General features: G+C 30.4%; 1 protein-coding gene across 1 annotated transcript; it reads right to left on the bottom strand.

Annotated features, from left to right (window-relative positions):
• Positions 1–2,077: 2,077 nt before the first annotated feature.
• On the bottom strand, positions 2,078–5,263 carry LOC106778378. The gene is made up of 7 exons (XM_014666339.2): positions 4,950–5,263; positions 4,649–4,849; positions 4,218–4,493; positions 3,913–4,015; positions 3,401–3,519; positions 3,148–3,273; positions 2,078–2,959 (listed from the first exon to the last, which is right to left on the bottom strand). The coding sequence occupies exons 1-7, from the start codon at positions 5,148–5,150 to the stop codon at positions 2,282–2,284; spliced, it is 1,704 nt and encodes a 567-aa protein (XP_014521825.1). The 5' UTR covers positions 5,151–5,263; the 3' UTR covers positions 2,078–2,281.
• Positions 5,264–15,422: the final 10,159 nt, after the last annotated feature.

Below are 15,422 nucleotides of genomic sequence, written 5' to 3'. Positions count from 1 at the left end.
CAGCTGATGAGAACACGCGTCAACAGTGCCATCCGTCTTTGCAATTCTCTGTTAACAGTAAAATCAACCCAAAAGAACAAAGCGTAAGTGACCAACTCGTGGTGGGCCAGACTAGGTCGGGCCGGGTGGCCCATTTTGACAACAATAATTATAGTTATTGTTTCATATGTGAGGTTGAGGTCTAACCGTGAACTTTTATATGGATTCTAAAGAGGGTTCAAGTGTTCCTCCTCACCCTACCATTTGTTTGTTATGTTAGGAGATTATCTGCAAAAAGTACTCTAATGCCAAAATCAGTATTCGACCGCTCAAGTAACTAATACATATTACATATAATCACCTATATATCTTTGATCAATAGTGACCTAATTACGACTCAATTGATAATAATCATACTTTATCTTAAATTGATCAATATTAGAGGTAATTTTTCCATAGCCTGACCGTTCAGCTTGATGGTCAAAGCCACATGATCGGGAGAGTGTGTTATGAAATGGTTGACCATCTAAATCGTCCAGTTTATTGTTAACCAGACGATCATACAATACACGTATACTTTTTTCCACCTATCATAGCATTCATTCAACATCTATACCATCGTTTGTGCCATTGAATTATGAACTATGCACCAAAATACATAATAGTAGCTACCACTTGTTAGAATCGCACAACAAATGAACAAAACCCAAAAAGAGTGAATTGGTTTGTTAATAAAACTGTGCTTTTAAAAACTGATTCTATAACAAAAATATATTCTCTTAATATAACAACAATAAATATAAATAAAGTGTGTAAAAAAAGAGAAATTTACACAAGGAATTTTATATTGGTTCGAATGAAAAGACCCACGTCCAATTGTTAATCTCTCTATAACTAAGAAATAATCACAAGTTACATTCACGAAGAATAAAGATTAAGTTAGAAAACACATCTTTTGAAGACACAAGAAATATCAACACCTCCTTAGATACATAAAGGATGAATAACATCTCTTTTAACACACAAAAGATGAACAACTTTTCTAACAATAGTAACAATACTTAATCACTTGGACACATTCAATTAAAGTCATCGCTCTATCCACACTAGTTTTTCAAAGTCATTTTTCACAAACACAGGGGGGGTTTATAGCCATCATAGTTCTAAACTTCTTAGTGAAAAGTTATTTAAAAACTATGTTTGGCCAAAAATAGATTCTTACTTTGAAAATTAGGTTAAGAAACTTAATACTTAAGTCATAACTGTCATTGATAATCGATTATCATAAATGGTAATTGATTATTTCATAAACATTTAAAAAAAACAGTTTTTCAATGTGATAATCTATTACCAACACTAGTAATTGATTATTATTTTTATGAAAAATAAAATTTGTTGTGCTTTGTTACTTGAGTTGTGTTTGTACTCAAATTACAAGACTTCAACAATTAAATTCTAAAAGTTTTAATGTATTTATTGAATCCAAGTGTTTTTTTAAGTCTTAAAAGGTTCTATATATTCCTCATCATCAACACTCTTCATAGAATCAAGATGTTTATCTTCTTAAATTGTCAACCCCACTCACATTAAGGGAAAAAAAACAACAACACAAGCATATGTTTTTCAATGAAGATTTAATAGAAGTCATCATATTGATTTTTAAAAACAAAGAAATCTTTCCGTCTTTAATTTATGTATATGCCAGTAAAAAAACTAGAAAAGTATAAGTGGAGATGAAAATTAACATTACCTAGAATAGAACCTTTATAATATGACTAAGTGATTTTAGACATGTAATTGGACATATACATGAATTATTTTCACTCACCCTTTTAAACTGATTTTTTTAAGTGAAATCTTAAATGAAAACAATGAACTTTATTAAACCTATTTACGTTGTTGGTTTTAAAATACTAAGAATTCAAATATTGCTAGTCCCCAGAATATAACCTCAGCCATAATAGAACAGAACGTTATTAGAATAGGTGAAATCAACGCTATAACATATACAAAAATTTGTGTTGGCTAGACCGATATATTTGTATATAGAACAATTAGATGCCTAGTGGGATTGAACATAGCTAACATCATCTTAAAGTAAAACCAGAAACAATCATTTATAAGACTTCTCAACAATTACAAACTGCAGAAAGATTAACCCATTTCAACCTAACATATCAAAGCATACTTTTAAACTACAATTTATTACACAATAAACATGTCAATAAAAGACCCAACTTTAGATATAAAGAGCCAACCATTAGACCTAATATTATTTTTTCCATTTGTTATTGTTTGGCTCTCAAGCACGGTTTTTCAAGTGTTCCTCCTCTAGTTGATTGATCAGTTTCTGTAACATCTGTAGATACTTGTTTGTCATATGATCAAATATCATCCTTCTTGAAACCCTAAGTTTTTCATAGAGTTGTTTAGGCGTTTCATATAAGTAGAGGTATTTCTGATCAGAATCATAGTCTTTTGGATCAGAATTTTCAGGAACAATATGCATGATCCTGCCTGGAGGATAAAGAGGATGTATATCCATGTCGTCTGATGTTGTCGTCACAGCACCTCTTTCTTCAGTATGGAAAACCTCAATGGTTTCTTCTTCAGTGATGTCTTCGGTTATGACCTCTTTTTCCTTAATGTTACGGATATTTTCCTGTTTCTGCAGCTCAAGTTTCTCCAATTGACTCAACAATTCTTCTTGAGAGGCATCGGAAGTAATGATGTTCTGGAAAGCATATAAAATTTGTTCCTCTTCATCTATTTCATCATTGTCATCACCTTCATCAGAGAAATTAGAGTCATCTTCATCAGTCGTAGACTCTGACATTATTATCTCTTCATAACTTCTCTCCGATGATCTAGAAGCTTCAGCCAAGTTATCTGATTTAGAGCTTGATAATGTGCCAACATTGACAAGTTTTTGGGGCAAGGAAAACAATGACCGAGTTCTTTGTTTGTTCTTCTTCACAACCTTTTTAGGCATAAAAAAAATGTATGATTAGCATTGCCAAAGTCAGTGGATATATCAATTGTCCCTCTTATTATAATTGAAATGATGAGAAGAAAATAAGAAATGAAAAAGTTAAATTTTAAGAAAGATTCAATTTTTCAAATATATGATTATCTGTGTTTGAATAAATAAATATAAGTTAAAGCTACCTTGGAGCCAAGGGATACTGCATGATCTGAAATGGCTTTAACACTAGATGCAAATGGTAAGCGAGATCCAATTGCAGTTATAGAGCTATGTGCTTTACTTAGTATGTTTTCGTGCTTAACCTTACCCTGAAAATTATTCAATCAATATTAGATATTGGCCTAATCAAAGAAAGCCTACTTACGAAACATTTTGTAACAGAAGATTAAGCATTGCTAAACCCATATGTTATGTTGGGAGAACTGGTTTGAGCACCTCATAAATGAAACCATTAACAGAATATGCTGACAAAGTAGGCACTACGTCCAAATCGTTTATAACGGAAATGATAAAGGCCTTCCCGAATTCCGATAATTCCGATGACACAGAAGCAGCTGCAAAAATTACATATGACTTGGTCACTAACTTATATTAAATAATAGGAAGTTGATGCACCCGAAATGAATTTTATCTTATTTTAATTAATATTTTCTTACTATAGTATTATATTGTTATTTAAGTATCATTATGATTAACTTTGCTTTCATGATACAGTGTTTTTAATAATTAACTTTGAATTTGTCAACTACTACAGACTACAACAGTACAACTTTAGCATCTCCATAACGCAATAATGTTCTACATCTGGTTAATGTATTACCAAAGACCATGTGATTATTCGATTGTGATAAATAAAAACCTATCGATCAAATATAATAACTCAATAATCTGAGACAAAATAAAACTTTGGTTGTAAATTAAAGAAGTTGGCATAATTGACCACATGCCTGGGCCAAAGGTCACACAAGTGCATGAAGAGAATTGCTTTATTTCTCTAAGCATATATGTCAACAGTGCAGCAGTACCACCACCAAGCGAGTGCCCAACGACCTATAGAATAAAGATAATTATTAAAAAAGCTTCATTTATATGACTATAAAAAAAAATGGAAGCAAGAGTATATGATATGGAATTTGAAGAGTAAGTAAAACATCATAATCACTGGTTTCCAAAAGACTATAATGTTCCAATTTTTCACTCTGGGTGAACAATATATTCAAAGGACTGGTATAAAGGAACAGGCTAACAATACCTTGATTTGGTAATCCTTGTTCTTTCTAAGTTCATCAAGAAGTATAGGAGTGCAGTGCTTTTTGATCCAACCAGCTGCAGCAACCATACCACGGTGTCCATATCCTGAAACCATGTTCTTTTTTAGCTCACCGTCTATGTAAATGTAGGGACTGAAGGACACTGGAGCACCGATTGCATCTGTCAAGGTGTCTCTTATGCTTTGAGTTCCACGTATGAACACAAACAAACAATTTGATTCTTTATCACGTATAACTGTGAATGCAGGCTTTAGAAGCTGACACAAAAGTAGTTCTCAGTTAAACTAGGTACATCAATAATAGGAACTAGCCGTTTACTTGTAGAATAAACAATATGAACTTCAACACTATTACAGCAATAAAACTCTTATTTTGTTAGTGGAGGGAAAAAAAGCTGAAGAAAGCAACGAACCCTAGCTCTTTTCTTCCGGAAGAGGACGTCCTCCTTGGAAAATCCAGCAGCAAATAGAAAAACACGAAAGCTTTTCTTGCTGAAAAGCATGGTCCGAGTCAAGCATTTTTTGAGCTCATACAACTCCTTTAACAGTTCGGGGTTTTTCAGTTGAACACAGTCACTTCTTACTCCACATTCCATTGGAACTGTTTTCTTAGTCTACAAAGATTCACACCCAATAACAATAAAGAATAAGAATTATTATGGTGAGAAGGAAAAGATGTGTAGATAAGTATAAGAAATTGGAAAGGGAAAGTACCTTGTCCATGATAGAAAAAAGAATAGCTCTTGGCAAATCCAAGAGATGCCATTTTCCCAAGGTTTCTGCATAAAAAAACCTTATGGCTTCTGCTAACGTGAGCACTATGTCCGGTAAACTCTGTGGTGCTTCAGCTGGTCTCTGTTCGAGCTTCGTGGCAGCTCCCTTAGCAACTCCCTTAGCAACTCTCGACAATATCATTTTCACAATTGAAAATGCAAACGATTGGAAAAATGGAAGAAGAATGAAGAGAGATCGTGTTCAAAGTTGAAGGAGAGTGTGACCTTAAATAGAAACACCAGAAGCTTGGCTTTCATAATGTTATAATTAATACAAATATTATACGATGTTTAGCAAACTTTATAAAATAATTATATGTGTGGGATAAGATTGATGATGTTAGAAAAATATATTTTACTACAACTCGTGGAGAATTAAAAATTAGAAGAGGCAGGTTACTTGGTTGTTAGGATGTGGTTCCATTGTCGGAAATAAACTTGGGTTCTTGACGTAGTCATTGGAAAACTTAATTCCAAATTGATATGGTGTAAGATGTTGTTGAGGAAGTCAAAGACATTTTAAAATTTGATCGCTAAAGGAAAATTTTATTGATATTAGCCATTAGCTATACTGTGTGATATATACCCCAAGCACCATGATTGGATCATTGAGACTGAAAAGTTATGTTTCCTTCAAGATAATCTGTCTCAAGAATACTGCAACAATTGAGATATAATCATGGAATGGTATGTTTGTTTTCTTGTTGAAACATCATTCAACCAAGTTTTTCCTTTTCCCAGGACTAAAACGTACAAGTAATGGAAAGATTGTATATGCAAACCGCAAGAATTTTCGTAATTATCCAAGAAATTTTTATTAATGGATTTATTTTAGAGATAATAAATCCGTCGGTGAAATTTGTTAATACTAAAAAGAAGCACTTACCCTATAATTTAAAATAATATTTTAATTGCACTTTTTATTTTTTATTTAAAAATTCAAAATATATTTTATTCTTAAAATGAATTGTTAACTAGGTATATTTATTCAGAAGTGTTGAAATGTTATTTTCTGAAAATAATTCATGAATGAAAAAAAAGTTACGTATAAGAGAAGTTTTAGGCGTTTAAATATAGTATACTTTTTAGTTCTTAAAAAAATGGGATAACAGGACAAGAGACTAGCCTTTTAACATAGTTAGATCTATTAATTCTAAAGGGAATATTGTATATTTCTTTTGTCATATTGTCCATTAATTTTTCTCTTATCACCATAACCTTCTTTCTTTAAACAAAGTGAACACACCCCTCATTTTCATAACCAAAATTTAATAATAAAAATAAATAGGGCAAAGGAGTGGGGACATAGTGGGAAAGAGAAGACAAAAGTCTGCCTTTGACTAAAATAAAAATAATGTTAACCAATATTGTTTCAATATTTTTATTTAACTGTTGAGTATATGATCTTTACTAGATTCTATTTCTCATTTACTTTGGTTTTTCTTCAAAAAAAAATAAATTTATAAGAATAATGATCTTAATAAATTGTAAATAATAGTTAAGTATTAAAAATAACGGATAACACTTCTAATCAAATAATAACATGTTAGATATTTAACGACCAATTTATAAATTAATTATTATTTTTTATTTATAATAGAAATTATTTTAATTATTAATAATTTTTAATTTATAAACTAGTATATAAATTGATATTTTAGCAATTAATATTTTTTTATTTTTAAAATTAGTTGTTATTTATGGATTTTTTTTTATAGTGTAATAAAATATCTATAACATAACCAATAGATAGATATGTAACTTCAAGTATGTAACATGCTATTTTTTTATAGTTTCTAATATTATTATGACATCAAACAGTTAATAAATTAATATAAAGGAGACACTATAAATAATCATTAAAATTATTCAAAATATATATAATTCATAGTTTATACATTGGACGATCTAATCTATATTAATATGTATACATGAAAAATTGCAAGTTTTTAAAAGAAAACTAAAATGAACAAAGTAAACTACCTACACGTCAGGATTCACTGTCCAATTTTTTTTCACAAAAACATCATCCTCTACATATACCAATTAAGCAATCATTGCAAAAGATAGACACGCAACATACAAACAAACAAAAAGGTAAGCTAACTTAACAAAGAAATCAATCATATCAATCAAACAAGTTAGAATATCACAATTTAACTCTTACATATCAAGCAAAACTTAAACATATAAATAGATCGAGACTTGTCTATATGGATACATGTATTGTTATTAAATTATGGCAGGTCATGTCCAATAGTGGTGAAAGAGCTTGTCCACCCAAACTACTACACAAGATTAATCTGTCTACCACTTATGGTCAAAGAACACCAAACCACAGCCTCCTATTACTCCTCACCACATAATTCATCCTTCTCTACTTGAGATTAGATAGTTATTGGATTTTCAGTATAACCCCCAAAACTAAGTCCATATATCAATACATACACTACTTGAATCTCCCACAAGAACTTCCCCTTGGAATCCTCTACAGATCATACTTTAACCATATAATTAATCTTGTTGCCATCCAAAATAAATCATTGCATTCCATTCAACAAGTACTCGATCATTACAACATATAATGTCTAAACAAGAAATCAAAGCAAATAAAACAAGCAACATGACATGCATTTGGGCACCCAACACCAACCTAGCTCGCCCAGTGAGGTATCTCCTCGCCTAACAAATTAACGAGGATTAAAGTGCAGAACTACAATGGAGAGGTGGCATCCAACGCCCCTAAGTGCATTTGGTCTCGGGTTTTGATTCGCTCAGCGCCCAAAGAGAGTGCTCAGCACTCGGGAGCCCATTGGCTCATTGTTTTGGAAATGTTAAGTGTCATACAAGGCCCTCAACACTATACCAGATGACAACAACTTTGAAACTAGCTTTGGTTGTCCCCAATAACTATCCAAACTACCAAATCCTATACACTAGAGTTGATCCAAAAATAGGTTTACAACATAAAATTGGATAACAATTGGGGATTTGACCAAGAAACAAGGTTCAACTGATCAACCTACAACTCAAAACTCGTGTATCACATTTCTCATGCTTTAAATCAAATTACTAGCACTCTAAGTAGCTAACTAAGTCCTAAATGACCTCAAAGCAAATGCCCTACATCGGATTCACTAAGAAGACCCTTCCTCCAAAATTTCACCTGTTAAAACTCCTTTTTCTTAGCTAAAACTGACCATTACACTAACCTATTGACAAACCAAAACTCAACAACTATAAAGCTTCATCTAAAAAGCAAATCATGGATCATAATTCATCATAACTTAATCCAAAAATCTCTACACTTGACTCTCACGTGTTTCATTTCATCGCAACCTAAAACAATAGTTAATTACTCCATTGAATAACAACTCATCATACAAAAATTCATCAAGAAGAAATCATCATTAAGCAAGCATGTCAGTACATAAATAACCAATTTTCATCCAATAACAAATCAGTGCATATTATTAAAGATTCATCAATTAAAGAACAATTTTCACCACTTGTCAATCATGAACACAAACTCAAAATCTTTAAACGAATTTTTAAAAGATATATATTAGTTAGCTTCCCTTACCTTACAGAGGACCTAACTGCTCTATATGCACCTACAACTCACAAAAACATTATTAGGGCATACCATCAGAACCATTGATCAATAGAGAGTCTTATAGAAGACTCCAATGACACACACAAAAACACTATGCAAAAGAAACAAGACAGACAAAAGAAAAATAGTAGAAACTAACTTACTCTTTTGGAGAAACTTATCGGATAGACTTAAGGATCTTATCACTGTGATCACTCAGGTGATCTTTGATCTTCAAATAGATTAATAGGAGAAGGACTCTTAGAAAGAAGTCAGAGAACTCTAGAAAAGTGATTTCTAAAGAGATTATGTGTTTTAAAATAATGAAACTCGTTTATAACTAATCTATTTGTATTAAAACCATTTAATATTAAAATAATCAACTCTCACTATTTTTAAACCACTACCACTTCTAAAATATCATTTTCTAGGTCTTTACAAAGTTTATTTCCTATAACATTTGTATGAAAAACTATATTTTACCATTATTTTTCCATACTCTTTTATATTTTTTATGTCTTTCATGTTTTTTTTTTTACTTAGAATTTTCTACACTCTAAAGTAAACAAGGCATAAATTTTAAACGATTATAAGAGAATAAATATAAATAGTTTACACAAATATATAAAACTATCAATTTTATAATTATTTTAGTATGTATATTTTATAATTATACTTAGATTTTTTTAACGTGATAACATTTTTTATTTTATTCAAATGAATGTTTTGATATTACTTTTTAGGTTAAATTAAGTATATATGTTTTTAGTCTTTAAATTTAAACGTAAAATTGAAATTTGTCATTATTCCAAAATTTGATATATTTTTATCGTCAAATTTTAAAGATTTAATCTCACCAGAAGTCCCTATTTTGGTCCGAAATCTTATATAGGTACCTTTTTTTTTCGCGTATCAATTGGGTTCCTTTTATTATAAATTTGATTCAATTAGAGGTCTGCCGTCAAATTTACCAAATGGTCGTTTAATATTTGGTAATGTTGCATGCTCATTTGAATGGGTAATGACATGTGGCATTAAAATTGAGTTTTCATTTAAAAAAATTTTATGGAGAGAGGTAATATCTAATTGAGGGAAGGGCAAAGGTGGAAAAATGAAAAATTTTAAGGGTTGTTCTCTCCTATCCCCAAAACATTTCTTTCCTGGAAACTAAGTTATGAATCTAAGTTCTATTTCTGTTACTGAGTTAAGCAAAGATGACCATGGAAGAGGGGACGGTGGTGAACTTGGACTACACACAAGATGGAACTGCCAACAATAAAGGCAAACCTATTCTTAGATCCAAAATTGGTGGTTGGAAAGCTTGTTCCTTTGTAGTCGGTAACCTTTTTCTATACTCATTTTCCTCATTAACTATCAACTTCCAACACTCACAAACAACACACGCACTGTTATCATGTTAACGCAAACTTTTCCATCCATGTCTCTCATATGGCTACTCCTTTTTTTTCTTGGTTTAAATCAATTTTTGGTCCCTAAGTTATAAGCTGGTGTTCAGTTTAGTCTCTGTTTTTAAAAATGACAACCTTTGGTCCCTAAGTTATAAAAAATGTATCAAATCAGTCCCAGCAGTTAACGAAATCAATTAAATATGTATCAAATCAGTATCATCTATATTCTTTCATACTTGTGGGCTCTTTGAAGGTTGCAAAATCTCAATATCTGGATGGCAACTTGGTACATATTTCATTGATTTCGTTAATGGCTGGGACTGATTTGATACATTTTTTATAACTTAGGGACCAAAGGTTGACATTTTTAAAAGCGGGGACTAAACTGAACATCAGCTTATAACTTAGGGAAAAAAAGGATTTAAACCTTTTTTCTTTTATTTGTGATTATTTCTCCAATTTCGAAACTTTGAACTCAGTAGTACCATGTTATGTTGTTGTCGACAACTGCAAGACTAGGTGAGAACTGAGAAGAGAAATTTACTTGCTCCATTTTTTACCTTTGTCATTCGCTTTGCATTTCCTTTTTTTTTTTGCTGCAAATTGGGGTTTTGCTTTGCTTAGCTGGGCAGCGAAGTGATGGTGTACCTGCAGCTTCATTCCTTGCAGTAAATACCTACAGCCTTTTGAGGGTGAAAGTGAGATCTTTCAAGCACACATCCATTTAGCAAAGAGGTTAGCGGTGGGAGAGGAGACCAGTCCTCACGACTCCGATTATCGAGGACGGCATCGGCGATGGTGATCCTGGTTCGTTCCGTCGACGCCATAGGGAGAGACGAGATTTCTCTCTCACACGCAAAAAGGAGGACGAAGTTTGGGCTGCTTCGTCTGGCGTGGGTGGCGTCGTTGGTGACACTCTTGACCGTCGAAAGGAAGGTGTGACGAAGAGTAAGGACTGTCGCGTTGGAGGTTGAAGGAAGAGGTGTTTCTCTGTTTTAGGATTTTAAGGTTCTGAAGAAGAAAAGGGGTCTGCTCTTTTTGCCCTTGAACAGATCTGATTTAACCTTTGCTCAATCCATTTTTTAATACAAAAATTAATTCAAAATGCCATGTGAGATCAGTGAATACTCTAACCATACCATGTAGACCAAACTTAAACGACCGTTTATTGAATTTGACAAAAATTCTCTAATTGAATCAAACTTACAATAAAAGGGACCCAATTGATACCCGAAAAAGAAAGGGGACCTATTTAAGATTTCGGACCAAAATAGGGACTTCTGGTGAGATTAAACCAATTTTAAAAAGGATTAAATATTCTTTTGGTCTCTATTTTTGTCCACTTTCTTTAATGTGAGGTTATTTTTTTCAAGTGTTCAATGTGGTACCATTTTTTGTAATTTATGTTCAATTTGGTCCTTTTTCATAATGTCACTTAAATCTTTAACGACATACTGTACACATGAGCAGTGTTTGAATGAGTTGTTCGATTGTTGCTTACGTGATCGTCCTGTACAGTTTCTTACATGGTCATGCAATGTTACTTCGTTCCTCCACTATCGTGAATGTAATCACCGTTAAAGCCATCATTGAAGGAGCTTCATTCCTCCACCACTATTACACATTAGATTCCACCACCATCATGAGTGCAACACCAGCTAGGAGGAATCATGAATCACCTCGTGCCTTTAATCAAAATGTGAATCCATCTTCTTGAAACCCCGAATCGAAAACCATACCTAGCACAGATCTAAAATCACTCACAAAATTATGGTTTCTATGATGTGGTGTCACGGTTTATGCTTGTGATTGGCAAGTTTATTTTTTATTTGGTGGCACAACTTAGTGCTTTCATTTTGCGATACTGCCATTAGGGTTTGTTGGTCCATTCCTTGTTCTTGTAGTGGTTAGTCTTTGCTATTTGCAATACTTGCAAGTTTGTGGGCTCATTGCAAAATTGTGGTGTGCTTTGTGCATTGGATTTGCATTTTGATTTAGATGCTCGCAATTTCAAAAAGATAGTGGTGTGATTGCTATTGTGAAGGGAACGCTGCAGTACGGATCTACATTTGTGGTTGGTAGTTGTCGTGGATCATGATAGCTCACGATTTAGGGTTTTCGTGGAGGAATGGTGGTTCGATAGATTTTGTTGGGTGTAATACTGAAAACTAATATTATGATTGAAATCATGAAGAAGATGGAAATCTGTGGTGATTGCTATCGTAAATGGGTGATTGTTGGTGTCAGCAAGTGACAGTGGTGAAACGACTAATAGTGGTGTCACGGTGGCTGACAACGTGGAAGAGGTCATGGTAGCTATCTAGGTTTTTTATGTGTGTTGGGAAGAAAATGAGATGACATGGCGACCATGTCAGAAAAATGGAACAGGTCATTCAAACACTACCCACATGTATAGTTTGTCATTAACGATTTCAACGACATCATGAAAAAGATTAATTGAACACAATAACATAAATTAGGACCACATTAAACACTCGAAAAAAATGAATGTGACATTGAATAAAGTCGATAAAAATAGGGACCAAAATAGTATTTAAATTTCTTAAAAAGAAATGGATATAGTTTTTTAACTCAATGAAATCAATTTTTATTAAATGTTAAATTGTATTTCAAGTGACATTTAATTAGAATGTGTCAAATGATATAAATAACTCAAATATCAAACTAATATTAAATAGTTATAAAAAATTAATGTTATTAGATTAAAATAAGTATATTTTTTTATTTTTAAAATTTTAAAAAAATATATATTTCAAAATTGATAAATGAATTCAAATTTCATATTTAAATTTAAGACTAAAACCTTATATTTTTATTAAATAAAAATATAAAAACGTTGGAAACGTGTTCAAGCTTATTTAAGTCAACCAAGTATGATTTTATAGAAAAATCAACTCACCAGATTATATTATACAAAAATTATGAGACACTTCATTAAAGTTCTTTTCTTCATTGACTAAATTATGGGACATATATAAAGTTGACGAAACCTTTCTCTCTTTTTAAATCATCGGATAATACTTATTTTATTGAATTTAAAAACAAATTACGCGGTGAAACGACAGAAATATATATAACTAATGTAATAAAACTTTGCAATATATTCTACAACAAAGAAAAAAAATAATCTACTTAGTAACTTATTTCAATATTCAGATCTTTACTATATTTAGTATTATTATTATTTAACTCAATTAAGTATCTACTTTCTAAAACAGATTAATTTTTATTAAAAAAAGTTTAATTTTTTATTAAAAAAATTAATAAAACTTATTTCTTAAATTTGTTGTTTGAAAGTGTTAAGTGTCTTTATCAAAAAGTTAATTACCTTTCATTTGAAAAGTGTTATTGTTAAAGTTAAAGAAGTTTTAATATAAAAAATTACTTAGATTTTAATACATTATTTTAATAAGTATAACTTAAAAAAATAGTATTAATGTCAATTTAACATAATAAATCACTTGAAATCTCTTCACAGAAATAAAAACTCAATTAAGCAAAAAAATAAATATAAATATCAAAACAAATCAAATACATATTTATAGAAAATAAATTATTAATAAAAAATTAAACAAAAGAATGAGCTATAAAATGTATGCCTAGTTAAATATTATACTCCCTTATATTTATAAGGGTTTTACAATTTTTTTTCTGTTTTCTACAAATTTTATAATATAAATTTTTTAAAGTAATTACATATAAAAAAAATTATAAAAATGTCAAAATATACTCCTTCACTTCATCAACACTTAATAAATGTAAAATTAGATTTGAATTTATAATTAATTCGATTCATGCAAGTTGAATTGAAGTTAAATGTAGGTCAAATTAACTTTTGTATTAAACCGATTCAACCCGAGTTAGAGATACATTGACCCATAATTTAGTAAAAAGAATAAGTCTTTTTTTATTTTTCTTATTGTAGTTGTTAATTGTTTTTAATTATGCAGATGAATGATTTAACCTTTTTTATCAACAATAACAAAATATTTTTTAAAAAACGTAAAATAATATTAAAATGGTTGAAATATAATTTATTTAGTTATCAAATTATGCATTTTAAAAATTCAACTCATTAATAGCAATAGTACGTAGTGAGATAATAAATATTTTAATTATGTTTCTATAGATATATGGTTAAAACCACTTTGGTTTAAATATAAAAACTAAATTTTCTGACAATTTACATATCAACACCTACTATTTAATGATATTTTTACTTTATCTTATAACAAAATATAATAGAATTTTTAATAATAATAGGAAAGTGCATATGTCATGACATTTTTCGTGTCATACGTCAGGTAAATGACGTGGTTTGCTTTTAAACGTATTGAAAATGATTTATACTGACTCTGAAAATATTAAAATAAAAACAAGTTGTCAATACAATAATTCCGAGCCTAATTAAGGGAAAGAAGAAAGACAAAAACAAATATGGATATTATTGTTTTTATTCAAAAACAATGTATTAAACAGAAATGGAAGATTTTTAGTTTATCAGCATTACGTACCATCCAACTAATTGTTAATAAACGTCGTTTATCAACTGAGAGATCAGATAATCCCTGGGTTTCCAAGTGAAAATTTCTAAAGATTACTTCTAATCAATATTATTAATAAGAGTTACTTAGTAAAAATTGACTCGTGATTAAAATTTTATTAATCACAAATCTATCTTAAAACATGTAAATATGTAATTGTATTCATTGCGAATTTAAAATTTTATTTTGATCTAATGAAATGAATTGTTAACTTGAAAATCAAAATATTTTAAGAATTATATACAAAATTATGACTAAGATTATTCAAAACGATCTAAGCTAACTTGAAAGAAAATATGAATGTTTATAAATATCATCATACATCCCAAACAAGTAAAAAAAATAAATTATAAAGTAAAGAAATTTAATCTAAATCATAGGAATATTTTCTAATGTTTATAAACAAGATTAATCTATAGAAAGACGAGCAAATAGTTTTTTAAACCCGCGTTTTTCATGTCTTGTTTGGTTTCTAATTAAGTGGTAACTTCTTGTTTTGCGTTGACTTGAAAAACCTCGTATAGATTAAGAATATCTGAGTCGGTGACAGCGGGTGGTTGAGATTAATTGGGTAAATTTGGAGTATTATATGATTATAATATGAGAAAACAAAACAACTACAATCTATTAGTGATGTTGCATCATCTCACGTATCAAAGGCAAAACAAATTAGATAAAAAACAAAATATCGTCAACTTATACAATCCTGCATTATTTCTTTGACAGAAATCACAATAATCCTTCATTATTCTAAAGTAAAGTAAATGAAGTGAACTTTTTTTAAACTTAATTAAGTTTCACATTCCTCCTAAATGGAAGTATTTTTAGTTAAGTTTTTATTTTTA

This window comes from Vigna radiata, unplaced genomic scaffold (assembly GCF_000741045.1).
Source record: "Vigna radiata var. radiata cultivar VC1973A unplaced genomic scaffold, Vradiata_ver6 scaffold_405, whole genome shotgun sequence".
In the NCBI taxonomy this organism is placed as follows: Eukaryota; Viridiplantae; Streptophyta; class Magnoliopsida; order Fabales; family Fabaceae; genus Vigna; species Vigna radiata.
The sequence above is the reverse complement of the archived record's forward strand: the minus strand, read 5'-3'. Positions and strand labels throughout refer to the sequence as shown.